At 41.0% G+C, this 18,445-nt stretch overlaps 1 protein-coding gene across 1 annotated transcript in view; it reads left to right on the top strand.

Moving 5' to 3' along the window:
* Positions 1–1,063: 1,063 nt before the first annotated feature.
* Positions 1,064–18,445, top strand: part of unc45b (unc-45 myosin chaperone B) — a 72,403-nt gene continuing 55,021 nt past the window's right edge. The window contains exons 1-2 of the mRNA XM_072258068.1: positions 1,064–1,154; positions 8,637–8,798. Of these exons, the coding sequence (XP_072114169.1) occupies positions 8,637–8,798 (162 nt within the window). The 5' untranslated portion in view covers positions 1,064–1,154. The remainder of the gene's footprint in view (positions 1,155–8,636; positions 8,799–18,445) is intronic.

Below are 18,445 nucleotides of genomic sequence, written 5' to 3'. Positions count from 1 at the left end.
AAGTTGAGAGGATGTAAGTTTTAAGATGTGTGGGTCAATTGTTTTACACAGCGATTGTTAGATGCCTGAAATAGATTGATGGGGATAGTGGTGGAAACAGATGTGATAGTGGAATTTAAGAGCTGTTAGACACATGAATATGCAGGGAATGGAGGGATATGGATCATGAGAAGACTGAAGAGCTATAGTTTAATTTGACATTGTGTTCCGTACTGATATTGTGGGCTGAAGGTCCTGCAATGTTCTCTGTTACATATTTAACGTTAATTAGTGCCAGGATACATAGCTTATCTCATTAGAGTGAGCAGGCAATGCATTGATTAATTTCTTTGAAGGTAGCTGGCTCTCAGAAGTGCATTGGGAGTGCTAGCACAGACTTAAACATAAAAACAAGAAAATCGGAACAGGGATAATCCATTCGGCCCTCACGCCTCCCCAGCCATTTAATGCAATTGTGGTTGATCAGCTGCAGGCCTCATCACCTCTTTTCTGCCAGTTTTCCCTAGCTCTCAATTTTGCGATCTTCAATAAATGTGTCTACTTTCTCTTTAACAACCCCTTTTGAGCCAGCCTCCACAATCCTCCAGGCCAGAGAATTTTGTATCCATTTTCACTTAAATATGGCTACAGGTGCCAAAATAAAATCAGCATATCACATGGTAAACTTAACAAAGGAATAAGAAAGCTGCTGGAAGTTGCTGGAACTCTCTGGCTTTAGCAGCTGCTGATAGTTGTCTCCCTTGGTTATGTCAATCACACCACTTGTTCCCAATCTTCAGCTGTCTCTCTGTTCTCTAAATAGATGTGGACAGTTCTAACTTGATTTGAGAGGGGGTCTGAAAAACATTAATGAAACCATTGATAGGGAATTTAATCCAAATGGCACTGTGGTCAGAATCATAAGATATTTTTCCTCTAAGACTATTTCTCTGCTAATGGCATTCACAAAGAATTTGTTAGACTAGTAAGTAATTTGGAAGGGCAAAGTACCTCCCTACCAGCACCAGGGCCATTACACTGTCTTGGAGTATTTCATTGAGATGTATATGTATATATATAGACTGAACAAGTCACGTTAGCACAAGTAAAACGCATGCAGAGAAGTGTGACAGCACACAATACGTGGAACAAGTTGGTGCACCACCTTCAAAAGGGTACGTAAGCAACCTTTTGCAACTGTTTGAGTTATTTTGTGAATTCTCCAATCACTTTGAAAGGAAAGTTTTGCATTTCTCTGGCATCAGTTACAGCCTTAGATCAAAATAAAGTACTTTATAATCTGTGAAGCACTTAGAAAGTTTCTTAAAAGTAAAAGGCAAAGCAGCTAAATTGTGCACAGTGAACCCCAGAGAATCAATGTGATAATGTGTAAATAATTTACTTTTGCAATGACATCTCTTGAATTGTCTTTATCAGAATTTATTTAATATCTTGACAGCTACAGGTTGAATCCAATTTGTCTGAAAAAAACCAGAAAATGTTCAAATATCCACTAGCTTAATCAATGGGAGCAGGTTTGGCAGAAAGATTATTAATTAGGCTAGAGATTCTTAATCAGTTCAATATTGGAACTATTCTTGAAACAGTGGCCTGTTATTCACCCCTCACATTCTGGTAGGCTTGTATATTTCAATGAGGTTCTATTTTTATTTCCACTTACCTGTAGCTGCAAAAATAAATTTAACTTTTTATTCTACAATGCCAAGCTAATGAGCTGGGCAACTGTTAGGGAAGGAAGACATGGTCTCAGTAAATGCTACCCAAATAAGGGAGGATAGCAGGCCAGATAGCATTACTCATGTGTTTTACGGAATTTTAAAAGCTTTGGCGTACTTAACTTTAGCTGCGATACCACTTCAGGATTCTGATCTGGGCAGTGATCGAAATTCTCCAAACCACTTTAGTTAGGCTTTTTTGTTGTATTTATATTGGCTGGGTTTGGGTTGGATACTCCTACTTTCTTGAAGTTATTTTGTTCTGACTGGGATGGAATCAAAAGCCTTTGTAACGGCAGTGTTTCTGTCTGTAGTGAAGAGAAACTCATCTATCTGACCTTTGATGACGACAATTTGGGAAATGTTATTCTTCCATCTTCGAGATCAAAGTCTCGTTGAGATGTAAATAATAAGTTTAAAAGGATCTGGCCTAGAGAGGAATATTTAATGTTCTTGGGCTATCTGTCTGATGATATAGTCATGGGGCTATTTTAACACAGCCAAGTAATTTCCAAGATAACCAACTTTACAGTGTACTCAGCTTGTGACTAGCAACCTGAAATCAATGTCCTGGGGATAAAGTTAAGAAGTGACTTATCTTCAGAAGAAGTTAAGAAGTGGACTTGACACCCACTCTTTCCTCCATAGTGCTAGAGTATTTATAATTTAATTTTTACTGAGTTGAATGGAACTTAAGCATTTCATCAATGTGCCAGCAAATTGAAAAGTGCAGTGGTGTCCTGTGACAAATCCAAATGCTGAGTTTTACTGATGCATGTGAGTTTGAATCTGTAATTCACTCAATAAAGTGGGAAGACAAATCCATTGCTATAGGTGGCTCTCAGCACGGCTAAATGAAGATGGATTTGACAATCTATGTACCATTGAATCTAAGGACAGGAAGGATAGATATATCTTTTGTAATAAAAACAGAAAATACTACAAATAGTCAGGCTGTATCTGTGGAAAGAGAAACAAATTTGGTGTTACAATAACAGATCCTTTGCAGGTAAGTATTTTTCCTATTTGAACTGTAAATATATAAAGATCAAAATTTATAAACATCAAAGATTCACTGTGAATAGAGCTAAGGAACTGCAAATGTAAAAAGCCCCTTATGAGAGTTGTACACCCCCACCCCCCACAGTAGTAAGGATGCAGCCTACAAATTACAATGGGAGATAGAAAATGGATGCCAAAAGGGCAATGTTACAATAGTCGTGGGGGACGTCAATATGCAGGTAGATTGGAAAAATCAGGTTGGTGCTGGATTCCTGGAGGGGGACTTACTTGAATGCCTATGAGATGGCTTTTTAGAGCAGCTCATGGTTGAGCCCATTAGGGGATCAGTTTTTCCAGGTTGGGTGTTGTGCAATGAACTGGAATTTATTAGAGAGCTTAAGGTAAAAGAGCCGTTAGGGGAAGTGATTATAACATGATCAAATGCACCCTGAAATTTGAGAAGGAGAAGCTAAAGTCAGATATATCAGTATTACAGTGGAGTAAAGGGAATTACAGAGGCATGAGAGAGGAGTTGGCCAGAATTGATTGGAAATAGACACAGGCAGGGATGACAGCAGAGCAGCAATGGCTGGAATTTCTGGAAGCAACTCAGAAGGCACAGGATACATACATCCCAAAGAGGAAAAATTATTCTAAAGGAAAGATGACACAACTGTGGCTAAGAAGAGAAATCAAAGCCAACATAAAAGTCAAAGAGAAGGCATATTCTAGAGCAAACTTAGTGGGAAGTTAGATGATTGGGAAGATTTTTAAAACTAACAGAAAGCAAATAAAAAAAGTCATTGAGAAGGTAAAGATGGAATACAAAAGTAAGTGAGCCAATAATATTAAAGAGGATACCAAAAGTTTCTTCAGATACATGAAGTATAAAAGAGAGGCAAGTGTGGATATCGGACCACAGGTGTCAGGGGTCATGAAGTGTGTGAAGTTACCATAACTAGTGAGAAGGTTCCTGGGAAACTGAAAGGTCTGAAGGTAGGTAAGTTACCTGGGCCAGAGGTGTACACTCTAGGGTTGTGAAAGAGGTGGCTGAGACATTGAGACATTAGTAATAATCTTTCATGAATCACTAAATTCTGGAATGGTTCAGGAAGACTAGAAAATTACAAATGTCACTTCACTCTTCAAGAAGAGAGAGAGGCAGAAGAAAGGAAACTATAGGCCAGTTAGTCTGACCTCGGTGGTTAGGAAGATGTTGGAGTCGATCATTAACCATATAACCATATAACCATTACAGCACGGAAACAGACCACCTCGGCCCTTCTAGTCTGTGCCAAATTAAGGATGAGGTCTCAGGGTACTTGGAGACACTTGATAAAATAGGCCATAGTCAGCATGGTTTTCTAAAGGGAAAATCTTGCCTGAAAAATCTGTTAGAATTCTTTGAAGAAACAACAAACAAGACAGACAAAGGAGAATCGGTTAATGTTGTGTACTTAGATTTTCAGAAGGCCACACAAGGTGCCACGCATGAGGCTGCTTAACAAGCTACGAGCCCATGGTATTACAGGAAAGATTCTAGCATGGATAAAGCAGTGGCTGATTGGCAGGAGGAAAAGGCTGGGAATAAAGGGAGCCTTTTCTGGTTGGCTGCCGGTGACTAGTGATGTTCCACAGGGGTCTGTGTTGGGACCAATTCTTTTTATGGTGTATGTCAGTGATTTGAATGATGGAATTGATGGCTTTGTGGCAAAGTTTACAGACAATATGAAGATAGGTGGAGTGTCAAGTAGTTTTGAGGAAGTAGAGAGGCTACAGAAATACTTAGACAGATTAGGAGAATGAGCAAAGAAATGGCAGATGGAATTGTTGGGAAGTGTATGGTTACACACTTTGGTAGAAGAAATGAAATGTCTGACTATTTTCTAAATAGAGAGAAAATACAAAAAACTGTGGTGCAAAGGGACTTGGAGTCCTTGTACAGGATTCCCTCAAGGTTAATTTGCAGTTTGAGTCTGTGGTGAGGAAGGCAAATACATTCACTTCAAGAGGACTAGAATATGAAAGCAATGACGTAAAGTTGAGACTTTATAAAGCGCTGCTGAGATCTCGCTTGGAGTATTGTGAGCAGCTTTGGATCCTTATCTTAGAAAGGGTGTGCTAAAACCGGAGAGGGTTCAAAGGAGGTTCGTGAAAATGATTCCAAGATTGAATGGCTTATCATATGAAGAGCGTTTGATGGCTCTGGGGCTGTATTCAGTAGAATTCAGAAGAATGAGGGGTGACCTTATTGAAACCTATCAAATGGTGAAAGGCCTTGATGGAGTGAATGTGGAGAGGATGTTTCCTATGGTGGGAGAGTCTAAGACCAGAGGACAGAGCCTCAGAATAGAGGGGTGCCCCTTTCGATGAGGAGGAATTTATTTAGCCAGAGAGTAATGAATCTGTGGAATTCTTAGCCACAGGCAGCTGTGGAGGCCAAGTCTTTATGTATATTTAAGGCAGAGTTTGATAGGTCCTTGATTGGTCACTGCATGAAGGGATACGGGGAGAAGGCAGGGGATTAGGGCTGATAGGAAAAATGGATCAACCATGACAAAATGGTGGAGTAGACTTGATAGGCCAAATGGCCTAATTCTGCTCCTGTATCTTATGGTCCTATAAAATGATGTACAAATAGATAGTGGTTTGGTAGATGAAAGCTATTTGACCAGCTTTTTAGAAATAGTTCTCTATTTTAAAAACCCGGTTTTGTGTTTTTTTTCTCAGCTTCAGGAGAAACGTGCGAGAAGTGCTAGTTTCTGCTACCCGTAATGTTTAAGAGAGTAACATAAGAGTACATGAAATTTGTTAGATGGAGTGCTCAGTACAATCTTTCAGAAAGCCAGTATCCTTTGGGAGTACAATGCTCCATTGCCCCGAGCATGTAAGTTCCCTCCAGTGATGCGAGCATGGGGTTCAGTTTAAACACTCCTGGTACCACAATGAAGGAATGTTACACTGCATGAGCCATTTAAGTTAAGGCCCTCTCTGTTCAAGTGGAAGTAAAATAACCTGCTGCAGCTTTTGAACAAGGGCAGGGCAGGTCTTCATATTATCATAATCAATCTTTAGCCTTATTGAAATAAATTAACAGGACACTTTTCATTGCTGCCTCTAGATCTTGCCCTGCACATTTTGGCTGCTATAATTCAAACATTCCCTACTCTTCAGAAGTAATTCATTGGTTTGGTGTTTCAAGATATCTTGCAGTTATGCAAACATCCTTGAAGTAACTAGTTGATTTACTCTGGTTTATTATATGAATCATTTGCTTGAGGCACTCAGGAAAACTTTGATCTTCATCCAGAAGATACTGGTTTATGAGGGGCAAAGTGGTGTCTCAGTATAATATCTCATCTGAGAAACTGCATTTCCAACAAATCAGGGCTCTTCTAACTGAGCAGCAGAGCCTTGGCCTAGTTCTTCATACCTGAGTCTGTGGAGTGGGTCCTGAACCAACAACCATTAGATTATTAGATTAGATTATGAAGACACACAGTCCTCTTTTATTGTCATTTAGTAATGCATGCATTAACAAATGATACAATATTTCCTCCGGTGTGATATCACAAAACACAGGACAGACTGAAGCACCTTCAATAACTCCAAAAGACTGAAGTTTTCTATTTGAGAGGTGGAAGGAGAATATTTCTAGTGAGGTAATATTGCAGTTGGGTATCCCGGCAGAATTGGCGTTAGCTCAGCAGGGATCACAAGCAATCCTTTTGGAAACTCTTTGTGAACAGTACCACAACTGAAAATATGGATTGCAATGTTGTTTTCATTTCCATTGGTTGCAAAAATACAGAAGAAGGGACATCTGTTGTTTGACTGAGTCAGCCAATCAGGTAACAAAGAATCTGAAGAATGAGATCAGTAATAGCTAAGATGGGTGTTTTGTGATGAGGGTGATTGGGAGAATGATGCACTATCAATTACTCCAAAAGACTGGAAGTAGAGTAAATACTGAAAGGCTTTCATTAGCAGTAAAAGTGACCTCGACCATGCTGAGTATCTGCCCTGGACTGAGAGGAGGATCAGTGGCACAATCTTTTTATTCAGGGGTCTGTGGGAGGAGCCACAGGAGCAGAGGGGCGTGTCCAGACGGGTAACTCAGTTACAACATATATATATATATGGTTTACCACAGAGAAGGCATTTGTAGGACAGATATTGTGTGACCTTGTATCTATTTTGTCTCCTTGTACCCTGTTAGAAATGATAGATGACTTTGACTTTTGTAAAGTAGGGACGCACCGCATGGAAAGTTATCATTGTGGGAAGAATCAATGCAGCTTCAGTGGTGGACTCGAGCAAAGTGTTCATGAAAGCACTGCTATGCCAAGGGAGAGGCAGGATATTAACTTAAAGAAGAAAAAAAGGGTATCATCCGCTCATAATACCAGCTGTTGAACTTTATGGAAGAAGTGACACTAATATTGAATCCTAGTTAAGACAGTAGCAGGACTATGTACAGCACTTCCTACATTCAGCAAAGAGAAAAGGGACTGCATCCCAGAAGGCATGCCTGAAGCACAGGCTCAACTGGCCATCATACAAGGAGCGGAGGTTGAGGGATGAATTGGCTGAAATATATAAAAGGGCATATATAGGGTAAATAGTCAGAATCTTCTTCCCAGAGTGGAAATGACAAACCTTTAAGGTGAGAGGAGGAAAGTTTAAAGAAGATTTACATGGCAAGATTTTTTACACAGAGAATGGGAGGTGCCTGGAACATGCTGGCAGGAGAGGTGGTAGAAAATACAATAGCAATATTTAAAATGCATTTAGACAGGCACACGAACACCTAGGGAACAGAGGGATATGGACCATATGCCAGCAGGTGGGATTAGTCTGGATTGCATCATGGTTGCCACAGACATCATGGGCCAAAGGACCTGTTCTGTGCTGTACTGCTCTGTGTTTTACAATCTCTCTTGTATCTTTGTGCCTCTTTCCATTCTTCTTCATTTCTCCCCAATAAAACAAATCCATCTGTTCTTTGCTTTCAGGTCTGTCTATTTAAATTACTCATCTACCTATGGAATTCCCATACATCTAGTAACCTTGCTTTGTTTAAATGAAAATAATCTACCGTACATATTTAAAATTAAAAGAGCATGATGATTCCGTTTTTGGAAGACTCATCCTGTTTATTGCAGGATGCAATAACTGAAGAGAGTGTGGTTTGGTGTTGATTTCTATGGGTGAGATGATAAACACTATAAGATAGATGAGCAGAATTAGTCCTTTTGGTCCATTAATCATTGGAGCTATTTTAAATTTGATTCTTCCACCTTACCAAGTAAGAACCTATCAATCTCTGCCTTTAGTATATATCCAATGACTTGGCCTCCACAGCCTTCTGCTGCAACAAATTCCATAGATTCACCATCCTCTAGCTAAATAACACTCCTCATCACTTTTTAAAGGGACATCTCTTTAAAGCTAAACAGTGGTTCGCTCTGCTGAATACAATTATGGCAGTGGGATGGGGGGGGATGTCCTCTCTACTCATGGGGGTCAATATCATTGTACAACCAAAATCATTGCAGCAGATTACATAGACATTATTGCACTTGCCCTGCACCAATTACTCACTGTGCTTCTTAGACTATATCAGACACAATGCCTCAGAAAAACAGAAGCGATTTTCATGAATATTTATATGATAAGGCAAATCATTTTTTAATATCAACATCAAGTTGAAATGGCATTGACCAGTAAATGAGAAAGACCTTTTCTATCTTTCTTTAAAATGGTGGCCATGGGATCATTTGCATCAAACTGAAAGCAGAGATGGAGCCCAGATTTGGGAAGTTACCACTTACAATAGCACAGAGCTCCCTCAATATGGCACTATGAACATCAGCCTGCACGGTGGGTTCACTTTCCTTTACTGTACACTGGTTTCAGATGGAAGATCCAATTCAGCTAAAGGAGAATGGCAATGCATTTTTTCAGAACAAAGACTATGACAAAGCCATTGACTGCTACACTAAAGCTATTCAACTGACTAAAGACAAGAAAGCTCTGGCTACACTTTACAGAAACCGAGCAGCATGCCACCTGAAAAAGGTAAGGACTGACTCTAAATGATTGCAACTTTACTGACAAATGCATGCTCATTCCGTCGTAAGATTTGCCCATGTACAAATAATTAAAATGAGAGCAACAAACTGCTGGAAGAACACAGTGGGTCAAGCAGCATCTGTGGGAGGAATGGAATTTTTGGCATTTTGTGTCAAAATCCTGCATCAGCAATGAGAGACTCCATTTAGAAAATATATGATCACAAGCCCAGTGAGATATTAAAATAAGAGTGTTGGAAAGAGATTTAGAAAAGTATTTGGAAAGGAAATTTTTGCAGGGTTGCAGAATAGAATGTTGAGTATATCCAAGACAGAGGTAAATGCATTTCTTGACACAAGAAGCATCAAGGAATATGGGAAGAAAGCAGGAATACAGATAGGGTTAGATCGTAAGACCATAAGATACAGGAGCAGAAGTAGGCCTTTCGACCCCTTAAGTCTGCTCCGCCATTCAATCATGGGCTGATCCAATTCTTCCAGAATTTCCCACTCCCCTGCCTTCTCCCCATACCCTTTCATGCCCTGGCTAATCATAAAGGCATCCGTTAGTCTTGCGAGACCATGTCTTCACTCTCCAGGGTGCAGGCCTGGGCAAGGTTGTATGGAAGACCAACAGTTGCCCCTGCTGCAAGTCTTCCCTCTCCACGACACCAATGTTGTCCAAGGGAGGGGCTTTAGGACCCATACAGCTTGGCACCAGTGTCGTTGCAGAGCAATGTGTGATTAAGTGCCTTGCTCAAGGATACAACACGTTCCCTCAGCTGGGGCTTGAACTCACGACCTTCAGGTTGCTAGTCCAATGCCTTAACCACTTGGCCATGTGGCTAATCAAGAACCTATCTATCTCTGCCTTAAATGCACCCAATGACTTTGCCTCCACAGCCGCTTGTGGCAACAAATTCAACAGATTTACCACCCTCTGACTAAATAACTTTCTCTGAATCTCTGTTCTAATTCGACATCCTTCAATCCTGAAGTCATGCCCTCTTGTCCTAGACTCCCCTACCATGGGAAATAACTTTGCTATATCTAATCTGTTCAGGCATTTTAATATTCGGAATGTTTCTATGAGATCCCCCCTCATCCTCCAGAGCTCCAGGGAATACAGTCCAAGAGCTGCAAGACGTTCCTCATACGGTAACCCTTTCATTCCTGGAATCATTCTTGTGAATTTTCTCTGAACCATCTCCAATGTGATGTTGAGGCTCCTTTCTAAAATAAGGAGCCCAAAACTGCACACAATACTCCAAGTGAGGTCTCACAAGTGCCTAATAGAGCCTCAACATCATATCCCTGCTCTTACATTCCATACCTTGAGAAATGAATGCCAACATTGCATTCGTCTTCTTCACTACCGACTCAACCTGGAGGTTAACCTTTAGGGTATCCTGCAGAAGAATTCCCAAGTCCCTTTGCATCCCTGCATTTTGAATTCTCTCCCCATCTAAATAATAGTCTGCCTGTTTATTTCCTCCACCAAAGTGCATGACCATACACTTTCCAACATTGTATTTCATTTGCCACTTCTTTGTCCATTCCCCTAAACTATCTAAGTCTCTCTGCAGGCTTTCTGTTTCCTCAACACTACCCGCTCCCCCGCCTATCTTTGTATCATTGGCAAACTTAGCCACAAATCCCATAGTCCAAATCATTGACATACATCGTAAAAAGCAGCGGTTCCAACACCAGCCCCTGTGGAACTCCATTGGTAACCGGCAGCCAGTCAGAATAGGATCTCTTTATTCCCACTCTCTGTTTTCTGCCAATTAGCCAATGCTCCACCCATGCCAGTAACTTCCCTGTAATTCCATGGGCTCTTATCTTGCTAAGCAGCCTCATGTGCAGCACCTTGTCAAAAGGCGTTCTCAAAATCCAAGTACAGCACATCTACGTCATCTCCTTTGTCTATCCTGCTTGTAATTTCCTCAAAAAATTGCAGTAGGTTAGTCGGGCAGGATTTTCATTTCAGGAAACCATGCTGGCTTTGGCCTATCTTGTCATGTGCCTCCAGGTGCTCCATAATCTCATCCCTAACAATCGATTCCAACAACTTCCCAACCACTGATGTCAGGCTAACAGGTCTATAGTTTCTGCTGCCTACCACCCTTCTTAAATAGCAGAGTAACATTTGCAATTTTCCAGTCATCTGGTGCAATGCCAGAATCTATCGATTCTTGAAAGATCATCGCGAATGCCTCCGCAATCTCTCCGATTACTTCCTTCAGAAGCCGAAGGTCCATTCCATCAGGTCCAGACCATTAAGCTTCCTGAGCACCTTCTCAGTCATAATTTTCACTGCACGTACTTCACTTCCCTGACACTCCTGAATGTCCAGTATACTGTAAGTGTCTTCCACTGTGAAAACTGATGCAAAATATGCATTCAGTTCCTCTGCCATCTCTGCGTCTGTCATTACAAATATCTCCAGCATCATTTCCTATTGGTCCTATATCTCCTCTCAACTCTCTTTTACTCTTTATATACTTAAAAAAGCTTTTCTTAACTACTTTGATATTAGTTGCCAGCTTCCTTTCATAATTCATCTTTTCCTTCCTAGTGACCTTCTTAGTTTCCTTCTGCAAGTTTTTAAAAGCTTCCCAATCTTCTATCTTCCCACTAGCTTTGGCTTCCTTGTATGTCCTCTCTTTTGCTTTTACTTTGGGTCTGACTTCACTTGTTAGCCACGGTAATGTCCTTCTTCCATCAAAAATTTCTTCTTATTTGGGTTAGAGGATCTATGTATTCAGTATCTATGATATATAACACCTGCAGAAAACACTTTTATATGCAGTGAATCCTTGGGATTTACAACCTTTTGCCTGATAGGATGGTGGAAACAGATTCATTTGCAGCCATTAAAGGCCAGTTTCTGAAGGAAAGAGCTGCAGGTACAACGGGTAAAATGGGGTAAGAGGATAACTGATCGCACTTTGGGAGAGATGGTTGGTCTGTTACTGTTGGGCTAGGGCTCCGCCCTCTAGATTCTGGGAGTATTTTTGCCTAAAATTTCTAATTTTGATGATCAACTTGATGGATTAAGAGGAATATTATTTAAATCAAATTTATTCCAAGTGGAAATTAATGCAATCTGTTACCCACTAAGAACTAAAAATAAAGATTCCTGATAACCTGTTGGTTATTGTCTTATGAGAACATTACTACGCCTCGAGGGCTAAGGTGAAAGACGTTCAGAAATGAGCAGTGCAACACCTCCCAAGAGGTGAATGAAAGCTAGTGGATGAATTTAGTTTACGTTGTTCATAGTGAGTCTGAGGAGATAATTAGTCTGCCTCATGCATACACCTGGCCAGATCTTGTTGAAATTAAAACCCAGACTATAAATGTCCACCATTATTAATGTATAAATGATCATCACTTGACCAGAACACCATAAGACATAGAACAGAATAAGGCCATTCAGCCCATTGATCATAGCTGATTTATTTTCTCTCTCAACTCATTCTCCGGTCTTTTCCCCAAAGTGACACATTTACCTCCACTTTGAATATACCCAATTATTGGCCACAGATTCCACAGATTCACCTCCCTCTTGCTAAATAAATTCCTCCTCATCTCTGTTCTAAAGGGATGTCCTTTTATTCTGAGGCTGTGTCCTCTGATCCTTGACTCCACCACTATAGGAAACATCCTCGCCACATGCACTCTATCTTGGTCTTTCAATATTCTGTACGTTCCAGTGAGATCCCCCTCATTCTTCTAAACTCCAGAAGAAACAGGCCCAGAGCCATCAAATGCTCTTCATATGTTAACCCTTTAATTCCTGGGATCATTTTGATATACCTTCTCTGGAGCCTTTCCAATGGCAGCACATAATTTTTAAGATATGGGTACCAAAACTTCTCACAATATTCTAAATATGGTCTAACTAATGCCTTATAAAGCTTCAGTATTATGTTCTTGCTCTTATATTCTAGCCCCCTTGGAATGAATGCTAACATTGCATTTTTCTTCCTCACTACCATATCAACCAACAAGTTAATCTTCAGGGAATCCTGCACAAGGACTCCCAAGTCCCCTTACATCTCTGATTTTTGAATCTGTTCCCCATTTAGAAAGTAGTCTACACCTTTATTCCTTCTACCAAAGTGCATCACCATACACTTGTCTACGTCGTATTTCATTTGTCAGTTCTTTGCCTATTCTTCTAATCTGTCCAAGTCATTCTGCAGATTCCCTGGTTTCTCAGCACTACCTACCCATCCATCTATCTTTGTATCATTTGCAGACTTGGGCACAAAGCCATTAATTCTGTCATCCATATAACATGAAAAGTAGCAGACCCAGCACTGACCCCTGCAGAACACTATTTGTCACTGGCCGCCAACCATAAAAGGCATCCAGACTTTGCCTTCTGCGTGCCAGCAGTTTTCTGTCTATTCCTGTAATACCAAGCTTTTATCTTGTTTACTAGTCTATTGTGCAGCATCTTATCAAAGACCTTCCGAAAATCCAAGTAAACAATATCCACTGATACTTATTTGTCTGTCCTGCTTGTTATTTTCTCAAAGAATTCCAACAGATTTGTCAGGTGAGATTTCCATTTTAAGGAAACCATATTGACTTCTGCCTACTTTATCATGTGCCTCCAATCATCCTTAATAATGGAGTCTGATATTTTGCCAACCACTGAAGCCAGGCTAACTGGCCTATAATTTCCTGTCATGTGCCTCTGTCTTCTTAAAAAATTGAACGACATTTGCAATTTTGAAGAGTCTGAAATCAATCCTCCAAAACCATTTCAGAATCTATGATTCTTGAAAGATCACTACTAATGTCTCCACAATCTCTTCAACTATCTCATTCAGAATCCTGGCATATAGTTCATCTTCTTCAGGCATTGTATCTACCTTAGACCTTTCAATTTCCCAAGCACCCTAACCTTAGTATAGTAACTACACTCAGTTCTATGCCCTGACAGGCTTGAATTTCTGACAAACTGCTGATGTCATCCACAGCGAATTCTGGTACAGGATACTTACTCAGTTCCTCCGCCATTTCTTTGTTCCCCATTACATCCTCTCCAGTGTCATTTACCAGCAGTCTGATGTCCATTCTTGCCTCTCGTTTACTCTTTATACACCAGAAAAAAACCGTGGTATCTTCTGTTTGTCCATCATTTCTTTGTTCCCCATTACTGCCTCAGTGTCATTTTCCAACAGTCCAATGTCCACCCTTGTCTCTCTTTGACTGTTTAGATATATCTGAAAAAATGTTTGGTATTCTCTTTTATATTATTGGCTAGTTTACATTCATATTTCATCTTTTCTCTCATTATTCCTTCTGTTGGTTTTTAAAAGCTTCGCATTCAACATGGCGGTTGATAACCAAAGGTGTTCTGCAGGGGTCAATTCCGGGACCCCTCCTCTATGTGATTTTTATAAATGACCTGGATGAAGACATAGAAGGGTGGTTTAGTAAGATTGCTGATGACACAAAGGTTGGGGATGTTGTGGATAGTCTGGAGGGTTGTCAAAGATTACAGCAGGATATCGATAGGATGCAGAACTGGGCTGAGAAGTGGCAGATGGACTTCGACCCAAATAAGTGTGAAACGGTTCATTTTGGTAGGTCAAATTTGAAGACTCTGGCAGTGTGAAGGATCTGAGAGATCTTGGGGTCCATGCCTATAGGACACTCAAAGCTGCTATGCAGGTTGACAGTGTTGTTAAGAAGAGGTATGGTGTGTTGGCATTCATCAACTGTGGGATTGAGTTCAAGAGCTGTGAGGTAATGTTATAGCTACATGGGACCTTGGTCAGACCCCGCTTGGAGTACTGTGTTCAGTTCTGGTCACCACACTACAGGAAGGATGTGTATACTATAGAGAGAGTGCAAAGGAGATTTACAAGGATTTTGCCTGGATTGGAAGGCATACCTTATGAGAATAGGTTGAGTGAACTTGGCCTTTTCTCCTTGGTGTATAAGATCATGAGGGGCATTGATTGTGTGGATAGCCAGAGGCTTTTTCCCGGGGTCAAAATGGCTAACACTAGGGGGCATTTTTTTTAGGTGCTTGGAAGTAGGTACAAGCGGGACGTCAGAGTTAAGTTTTTTACACAGAGAGTGGTGGGTGTGTGGAATATACTGCTGGTGGTGTTGAAATGGATACAATAGGGTCTTATAAGAGCCTCTTTGACAGGTACATGGAGCTCAGAAAAATAGAGGGCTATGCACTAGGGAAATTGTAGGCAGTTTCTAGAGTAGGTTACATGGTCGGCACAACATTGTGGGCCGAAGGGCCTGTAATGTGCTGCAGATTTCTATGTTCTATGTTCCCTATCCTCTAGCTAATTTTTACAATATTTTGTGCTCAGTCTTTTGCTTTTATGGTATCTTTGACTTTCCTTGTCATCCACAGTTGCCTCGATCTCCCTTTGAAATGCTTCTTCTTTTGAATGAACTGATCCTGCAACTTTTGAATTATTCCTAGAAACTCCACCCATTGCAGCTCTCCTGTCATCCCTGCTAGCAACCTCTTCCAATCAACTTTGGCCATCTCCTCTCTCATGCCTCTGTAGTTCCTTTTACTCCACTCTGAACTAATACATTTGATTTTAGTTTCTCCCTCTCAAACTGGAGAGTGAATTCTATCATATCCCCTACCCCTACCTTCTAACTCTGACTCCTCATCTTTTTTACTCCAGTCCTGATGGAGGGTCTCGGCCTGAAACATTAATGATATTCTTTTCCACAGATGCTGCCTGACCTGCTGAGTTCCTCCAGCATTTCATGTGTGTTGCTTGGATTTCCAGCATTTGCAGACTTTCACTTGTTTCTATCTTATTATGATCACTGCCTCCAAAGATTTATCTTAAGCAATTTAATCAAATCTGGTTCATTTCACAACACCTAATGTGTTCTGGAGCTTGAAGTTCACCTGTAAGGAGTTTCTATGCATCCTCCCCATGAAATGCATGTGTTTCTCTGGGTCCTCTGGTTTCCTCCTAAAGTCCAAGGATATAATGGGTAGCACGAGGAATCTGCAGGTGCTGGAATTTCAAGAAACACACACAAAAAATGCAGGTGAACGCAGCAGGCCAGGCAGCATCTACAGGAAGAGGTACAGTCAACGTTTCGGGCCGACACCCTTCGTCAGGATTAACTGAAAGAAGAGATAGTAAGAGATTTGAAAGTGGAAGGGGGAGGGGGAGATCCAAAATGATAGGAGAAGACAGGAGGGGGAGGGATGGAGCTAAGAGCTGTAAAGTTGATTGGCAAAAGGGATATGAGGTTGGAGAAGGGAGATACTGGGTAGGTTAATTGGTCATTGTAAATTGACCCGTGGTTAGGTTAGGGTTAGTTGGGTTGCCGGGGGTTGCTGGGGCAGCATGGCTTGAAGGGATGGAAGGGCCTACTCTGTGCTGTATCTCAGAATCAGTCAATCCAGAATCGTCTTTACCCTAGTGGGCTTTATCACAAGCTGCTTTAAAAAGCCATCTTGTAGGCATGCCACAAATTCCTGCTGTTAGAATCCAGCACCATCCTGATTTTCTCAAACAACATGCATATTGACATCCCCCCGTGACCATCGTAGCATTACTATTTTTGCATGCCTTTTTGATCTACCATTCTAATCTGTACCCCGCATCCTGGCTGCTGTTTGGAGGCCTGTACGTAACTCTCATCAGGGTCTTTTCAACTTTGCAATTTCTTAACTCTATCCACATGAATTCTATATCTTCTGATTCCATGCCACTTCTTCCTAAGGATTTGATTTCATTCTTTATCAACTAAGACACCTCATACCCGTCTGCCCTTTTAATATGACGCGTACCTTTGGACCTTAAGCTCCCAGCTGTGAACTTCTTTCAGTGATAGTAATGCCCATAATATCATACCTGTCAATTTCTAACTGTGCTACAGGAACGTTATTTCCTATACTGTGTGCATTCAAATATAACACCTTCAGTCTTGTGTTCATTACCCTTCTTCTCAATTTTGACTCCATGTTACCTGAAGTTAAATTTTTATCCCTTTCTAAACTTTTCATCTCATTCTTTATTCTGGAGACTTCAGTAATTCCTCCTGCACTCTCCCTCTCTTTTACCTTATCCATAGTTTTTCAAACTGTTGAATCCAGCTCCCTACTATTTACATTAAAGCCCTGTCCAGACCCCTAATTCACAATTATGCAATTTGCCTCGACCCTGCTCCCAACATGATTCAGGTGGAGCCCAGGCCATCAGAACAGCTCCTTCCTTCCTAATACTGGTGCCAATGTCCCACAAGTTCAAACCCATTTCTCCCATACCAATTTCTGAGCCATACGTTTAGCACTCTGCTGTCAGTAACCCTGTACCAATCTGATGTGACTCAGGTAAGAATCCAGAGTCTATTACCTTTTTGGTCCTGCATTTTAATTTAGTTCCCAGCTACTCAAATTCCTCAGCAAAATCTCTTTCTTTGTTCTTACTATGTTATTGGGACCGACATGGTTCACAACAACAGAGAATTGTATCTATTCCTCTGACTATACTGCTCCCCCATCTATTCCCCAATGCCCCAATCTATTTCTCTTCTCTCCTATCCCCCCTCCTGCCACTGAATAGTTTTATGAACTAGGATGCCACAGTTCGATTGCTTATCCTTCCTACAGCTTCCTGTCTCATCCTCACAGGGCACAGCAATTTCAGACCAGTTGAATTAGCTCAAGGACTGAGACTCCTTGGATCCCCGTACCTGCCTCACTCACAATCACAACCTCTTGTCTCTGACCCAGAATCTGAAGTGAGTAATTTAATGGGTATGACTGCCTTCTGGAACACAGTGTCCAGGAAATTCATCCTTTTCCTGATGCGTCACAGTGTTTCAAGCAACCAACACTTGCTGTAGATGTGGTTATCAATAACATCAATGGGGTGCACCAGCTCCTCTTTCATGCAGCTACAACGTATCACCTGATCCTGTATTCCTAATTTATTTAATTTGCTACCTTTTATAGTTAACTACTGTAAAAAAGACCTTACCTGTTCTTACCTGTTACTCATCTGTACCTCCTTGCTGAACCCCCTTGAGTCAAAACCTCAGACCTCAGACCACTACACTGCCCACTCATACACTGACCAATCCGAAATGGTCTCCGGGACTTTGGTCTCTACCCCTTCTCACCGAAGCCCCTTGAGCCAAATTCACAGTTCTCCACTCTAACTCTGTTCATTCAGACAATGACCGCTCTGCTTAAACCTCACTTCTTTTTATTGGCCAGGTGAAACTCACATGTGTGGAGACTTGTTGTTTTCAACGTTTCTCACACTTGCACAGATCTTGCTTTCACTACTCCAAAGTGAAAAGTGGAGTAAAACTGAAGAGGTGCAGCAAAGAATTAACAATCTCTGAACTTGCCAGTTGAATTGCACTGCTCCATCAATTGTTTCACCTAAGTGACCTCTCAATCTCATCCTCCCTGATGTAATTCTCAACATTCTAGAGTTGCTCATTAATTGTTCAACTCAACAATGTTGAAATTAAGTCTGGGGATAAAATGATTTCAAGGTCAAAGTTTGAACTTTGAACTCAGTGTAGAAATTAAGCCTGAGAATTAAATGATGTGGTAAATATTAAAGCACTTGCTAGCACAGAAAAGAAACTATGGTAATTGTTCAATCTTGTTCT

This window comes from Mobula birostris, chromosome 5 (assembly GCF_030028105.1).
Source record: "Mobula birostris isolate sMobBir1 chromosome 5, sMobBir1.hap1, whole genome shotgun sequence".
NCBI lineage: Eukaryota > Metazoa > Chordata > Chondrichthyes > Myliobatiformes > Myliobatidae > Mobula > Mobula birostris.
This window is presented reverse-complemented; position numbering and strand designations above follow the sequence as displayed.